Source organism: Argentina anserina, chromosome 5 (genome assembly GCF_933775445.1).
Source record: "Argentina anserina chromosome 5, drPotAnse1.1, whole genome shotgun sequence".
NCBI lineage: Eukaryota > Viridiplantae > Streptophyta > Magnoliopsida > Rosales > Rosaceae > Argentina > Argentina anserina.
This window is the reverse complement of record NC_065876.1, coordinates 11,044,129-11,050,744: the sequence shown is the minus strand read 5'-3', so window position 1 is coordinate 11,050,744 and position 6,616 is coordinate 11,044,129. Positions and strand designations below refer to the sequence as shown.

At 38.8% G+C, this 6,616-nt stretch overlaps 1 protein-coding gene across 1 annotated transcript; it reads right to left on the bottom strand.

Annotated features, from left to right (window-relative positions):
• Positions 1 to 702: 702 nt before the first annotated feature.
• Positions 703 to 2,484, bottom strand: LOC126793641 (phospholipase A1-Ibeta2, chloroplastic). Its single transcript, XM_050520228.1, has one exon. It carries the CDS (start codon positions 2,414 to 2,416, stop codon positions 800 to 802), a length of 1,617 nt encoding a protein of 538 aa, XP_050376185.1. The 5' UTR covers positions 2,417 to 2,484; the 3' UTR covers positions 703 to 799.
• Positions 2,485 to 6,616: the final 4,132 nt, after the last annotated feature.

Genomic DNA, 6,616 nt, shown 5'->3' with positions numbered 1-6,616 from the left:
GTTTTTTTTTTAATCACTTTGGTGTTCAACAAAACAAACTCAATGAATAACATATTCTTTGCATATATAGGACTTGTGATAACTTGTCATATATATGCTATGCATGATATCTTATTTTCACATGCGTGGTGTGACTTTGCCAATTCGGTTGGGGCATGTTATATTAGAGTGAAATTTTAGTACAGTTATATGAAATTCTCATATTGTTTCTTTCGAAATGTTATTATTCCCATATATACAATCTAAAAGAGACAAAACTAGCAAAATTTGTGTTGAAAAATATGTGAGATAAGATATTGGTGGAAGCTAAAAAGTTGTACTAGTGATACATGCTTATAGTTTACTGATTCAGTATTATCTTCTATTGATAATCAGTGACGATTATTAAATAGATAAATCATCATATCAGAAAATTATACTTCATTCCATATGTAGTAGATTAAATCTACTACATATGGAATTTGTAGAATGTAATGAAGATAGTGAGAAAATATGGTCAAGTTTCTACGTGAAATGAGTGTTTTGATCGCCTCTGATTCTGAATTTTGTTTTTCTGTAATTGCTCTATAATTTAATTATTCGTATTATGAGCAATGAACTTAAATTGTCATGAAAAATTAAGTGTTGAAGTATATATGTGATGATCGATATTGGGAGGTGGGATTTGTGAAATTATTTTGACAATTATATTTTAGAACGATATAAATCGAAGCCAATATTTCACAATATAAACCATCATACACATAAGCTTATCATTTGACTATTAGAGTATATGTGCAAAGTTTTTATTGGATTGGTACTAAGAGGGACTAGGCAAACAACTAGCCATAAGTCCCTCCCTTTCAAGTTTCAAACTACTCAAGTTGTTTGCCTTACTGATATACAATTTTTTCACATTAGATCCTTGATCTTGAAGCAACCTCACTAAACTCCTCTTCGCATTCTGTCTAAAAGGACAGTTAGATGCCAGGAACCCATCCACCAAATGCAAGTATGCTTCCAAGTCATGGCAGCAAGCTACATCAGCGTTGGGCTTCAAGTACGGTGACATTTTTGTGTCTACCCTCAACTCCGTTCCAACGTGGGAGTAGGCCAGCGGCATTTTCTCGTCGAGCAAGTCTGCGAGTTTGGAGTTCTTGATCTTCTCTTCTAACACTCCTTCCCCAACGAAGATGCCGGGTACCCTTGTGATCAAGTCTTGGGAGTTCACGATCCGCAAGACCTTCACGTTCTTTGCTTCCATTCGGTTTGCGAATCCCCGGTTTCCTACTCGGGGCCCTCCAAAAGAGAACACCGCCACTGGTGGCATATCCTTGTCGCAGGTCTTGAGCTCGTCGCCTACTAAGAGAGCAATAGCTGCGCCGAGACTATGACCCGTGACGGTTATGCTCAGTTGCTCGCCCTTGTACAACTCCTTCAATCTTTTGATTTCTTCGACCACGGACTGTGAGAGGCTTGGCACGTGAGCACCGGGGGTCTTGAAGAGGCTTTGGAACCCGCACTCCACCTTTGCTTGTGCCTCCTCTCCACCCTCCTCCTCGGTGGGAGGCATTTGAATGAGTTGGGCCCTCATGTTTTCAGCCCACTCAAGACATGTCGAGGTTCCACGGAGAGCGATGACAATATCTCGTCGGCCCATTCGCGCAATCTCCCGCCTGTCGTCACAAACCGCCACATACCCGATCCAGCTCGACCGCTGGGTCATCCACCCGAGATCCGGGGCCACATCATCGACCCAGTCAGGCAACCCAATTGCTGACGTTGCATAAAGACTCTTGGTTACTTTATATGACCTATCCGGCAGGGCAACGTTACGCGGCATCTGAGTTTCCTCCACCGACATAGCCGGATTAGAATGAAATGACTGATAAGCTGCCTGGATGAACTCGCCGTACCTGACGACCTCTCGCCGGAGATTCTCATCAAGAGGGTCAAGTAGTCCGGCCCAGTTGTTGCTACCGTGATATTCCCTCCACCGGGAACCCAAGTTATTCCGGGGAGAATACTCTGCTGTCTTGGACAGAAGCCTCCTGAGGGTCTTCAAATGCCTCGGAGACATTTCCTCCGCCACAGCCTTCACCTGCGGCCAAAGCTTGGCGAGACTGAGCCCTTCTAGAAACCCCTTTGCCTTGTTTTCCGTCGACCCTTTCTTTTTCTGATCAGGTTGTGGGTAGAGCTGTGGAGGTTGAGGTGGAGCCGGCTTCGGGAGCAGCTTGTCGAGATTGGCAAGAGTCAACTCAGTTTTTGAGGTTGAGGTGGTTGCAGCAGAAGCTTTAATAGGAAAACAACTCGAGACAGAAGCTGAATAGGAACAAGAAGACAGAGTTCTTGTCAAGGGGTTCAACGGAGACGTGTAGTTCCTGAAGCTCGGCTTTCTCGCCTGAAAAAGGTTCACGCTGTGCGATCCAACTAGCATCGTGAAATCTACGTGTCCGGTTAGAGAGAGAGAGAGAAGAAGAAGAAGAAGAAGAAGAAGAGAGTATTTTCAAGTTAGAAGGCTAGTGGGATTGAAATGATCAACTAAGGTATATATAAACCGGTACGTTCGAATATGGCCATGGATTAGTGTATTTCTACGAAATTGCCATTGTTTTAGGTCTGAGATTCTGACTTCCTTGTAAAGAAATAGTATTGACCTTTTCTCAACTACGCTATCTGTATTTTTGTTTTTAACAACAAGGCATTTACGTAGTTTCGTATTTCGGATACCCGAAAGCGATATTGTTCATAAAAGTCTGCGAGGGAATTCAATCAAACTCCAGGACTACAGACTATTCGAGGTATTCGACGATTATACCCTTTATTGTTGCTGAATGCTTATGGGTTGACTGGATCATGTTTGGTTGAGGTGTGTGGACTTGTTAATTATAGAGTCTGATAATAAATGCAGTTTCTCTCTTTCACATAAACACAGATCTTCGAGTGTCTGGACTTTTCTCAGTTATGTAGTTTAGGGACAACGGAGAAGGAAGGTGGAAGCAGCAGCCAGTTCTGAGCATTTCACAAAGGCGGTAGCTAGTTTTGGTAAACGTCTAACGGTGTACGGACCATGACCTATTGAAGGCAGAAGCAGCCAGGAGAACAGAAGAAGAGCAGGTTTCCACGTAGTTTATTATGGGAACAATAATCAAAGGGAAGAACTGGCGTTCAACAAAAAGAATAAGACCTAGACTTGAGGATTGATTACTAGGTCTAATCAAATGGAGTGAACTACATGTGTTCATGTTATAATTACCATTATTATTATTTTTGAATTATGACGACAATGTACGAAATCGGTTAATTATAGTAATTGTAAGTTAACCGATTTACCCTAAAACCATTGTTCGTCATAATTCAAAACAGTGACGAACAACTACGTACAGTTAAGTAGTCTTTGTATGTGCGAGTAATGTTCCATCACTTCCATGTACGACATATGTTGCTCATAAACGATCTTTAGTGATACGTTGTTCGTCATATGTTGCCCAGACCTTTCAAAAAAAACAGAGAGAGAGAGAGAGAGAGAGAAACCCATGACAGATTTTCTCAAGTATTGCATGCAGCTGCATGAGCTTAATTTTGTGATTTTTAATCGAGAGATGAACTAATTGTAATGCGTACTGAGAAGATTATCTTATCACGATTCTCTTAATAGAATAATGCTCGTCATATATCCCATTTCAATCAAATCCATTCTGCGTGGTAACGATTTTCAAGTTCAATATCTTTAAGAACGTGTGAAAGACTATAATATATACAAGAAACGGTAAACAAAAGATATGTGAAAGATATATATATATATATATATATATGATTTTTCTCAACTAATTTGTTGATTGTTAAGGCTATCAAAATCGAAAACTAAATGAACTTACTGAATTCTGTCAAACATGAACAGTTCAATATTTTAACAGAAAAACATATTTTTGAGGGTTTTACGATGGTTAACTTGGCTGAAATTTTACATATATGATCTACACAATATTGTCTAAATATTAGATGGTGGAAATGAGGAAATTCAATCGAAAAGTGGTGAAAATGGAAATCTGCATCAAAACCATTAGTGCGGACCTCCGCAACTAAGAAGTGCTACACACACACAAAGGGATGTTCAAACTCGGACGTCCACAAACCCAAAAAACGTGCAAACGTCTTGCTTCTCAGCTGCATTCGGCGCCGACAGATGCACTTCTCTTGTCGGATTGAGGCCTTGGGAATCTCAAAAGACGTCTCATTGAAGATGAAAGCCAATTCGATCGAGGATCAAAGATTTTGGGCAACAACCATGACTGAAACTTCAAATCGATCGAAACTCGATCAGAAACTGGTAACTGGTGGCTCCCCTATCAAGAAGAAGCTTCAGGTGAAGGCCTGGACACCGTCCAACAAGAGAGGCGCCGTCGTCGGACTGTGATGACTGAGAAACAGAGACGTCCACACTTTTTCAAGTTTGCAAATGTCCGTTTGTGATCCTTCCTCTCTCTCTCTGCATATATATATATATATATATATATATATAGCATTGTTTAGTTTGGAATGAAGTTCATTTTGTTGTCCTAATGAAACGAGAATTCAGGAAATAGGAAGTACGTCGATCATCACAGCTTTCATGTCTCACATACCTGGAATGTATATAAATGGCCATTTGAAATTAACAATATTATATATATATATATAGCATTGTTTAGTTTGGAATGAAGTTCATTTTGTGGTCCTAATGAAACGAGAATTCAGGAAATAGGAAGTACGTCGATCATCACAGCTTTCATGTCTCACATACCTGGAATGTATATAAATGGCCATTTGAAATTAACAATATTACAATGACAAATATGACATGATTTGGGAAAAAAGAACATTAGAGGGGCCAGTGAAGGCTTACAATTAAGCTGTGTTGAACTAATTAAAAGCATCACCTGGAATATATATCGTGTATTAATAGAGTTTAAATAGTTGAATATAACAGTATAGGTACGTTAACATCTGGATTTGTCGCATAAACCTAGCTAATTAATGATACATCATGCAATCGTGCAATTATATGCTGTTATGTACTGCTAGCACATGCATATGAAGCTGCATGTGTATTCAACTATTCATGATGTTTTTGATAAACTAAAACATTTTTATTTTCCACTGTACCTGAGGCATAATCGAAGGCTTCGAAGCTAAATAGCCATTTATACAATTACAGTCCCTTCATTTACTACATCATGACCAAACAATTGGCCTCCTTTCATTTTCACCTTCATTTCCTCGGGAGATGATGATAAAAAAGGTTAAAGTGCACACCATGTAGGGACGAAATATATCCTTCACATAATCATCAAGATATGTTTTCATTCTAGTTGATTATATAATACCTAGTGCTAAACCAAAAGGTACCTCTCCACAATTCCGCATTATAGAAGAAAGCAACACTTGCTTGCCTTAGGTCTTATGACAATACTGAATAATTAAATGGTACTTATCTCCTAATACAAATTAGCTCGATCCTGTTAATCACGTCAGAAAAACCGAGCATCTAACATATTATTTGATTGATCAAGTACGTAGTATTTTTCTTGATGTTGTACGTGAGATTACGATCTTTTATCTGAATCTCCATCCCTCGATGTTTCAATGAAAATGAAATGGACAATAACCTAGGGTTCAGACTACGTACTTCAATAATACGTGGAGATCGTTCGTCATGACAAACGTCAAAATGTGAAATTTAATGAATACCTACCAACAAGCATAGGTCAAAGCGGCAATCAATTCGTTCTCTTCACTTCTCATTTTATTGCCCATGTACATAAACCAAATATACACGTACACATAGCTTGACCGTATCAATGTTACTATTTACAATTTGTGAAATAATCTATCGGCAATCAGAGTAATTATGTGTATATGTAAACTGTCATATGGTGTACATGACCAATCATATTACTCTAAGTTTGTGATAAATATGTATGTGGTGAAAAATGAAAAAATATTATCTTAAATATAAATAATCAATTAAAAATAAATACAATAAAAATGTATCATTAATATTAAACTATATAGTGAATATATAGAATAATTTCATTCTATCAGGAATCGTCGCCCATATCTAACTCTTTTCACTTTTTCTTGCACGTTTTGACAGAAGTCACAGTACTAATTTTACGACGCCGCTATGTGAGACTGACTAGCTACAAGTCCTTATAAGATCCCATAATTTGCTTCGAAATCAAATTGGTTCCCGCCTCCCCGGAATCCTGGCTCGTAATTAACCTAATTAGTATGGGTCGACATAAAAGAAAACGAATACACAGTAAGTATTGTAAGCATCGCATGCACATGTCATTATTTTTAGGACGGAAAAATTTTGTTCGTCATGTACGCTCACATATATCTTTGGGCGTATTATGAATCGCGTGCGAACTCTCGCTATACACATGTATCTATTACGCGGTGGCCATGTTTTCCTTCTCCGTTCACTTACCCTGTTGATGGGGACATGCAGTTTTTCGTGCTGCCTCTTTGCTAGGATTGACCTATTTAAAACAGTATCAAAGCTACAATGGGTGCCGCCTTTGTTTTGAGTTGGGAAATGCCTTTCACTTTCTCACTCAAAAGCTGCAATAATGGTGACAACGAAAGATAC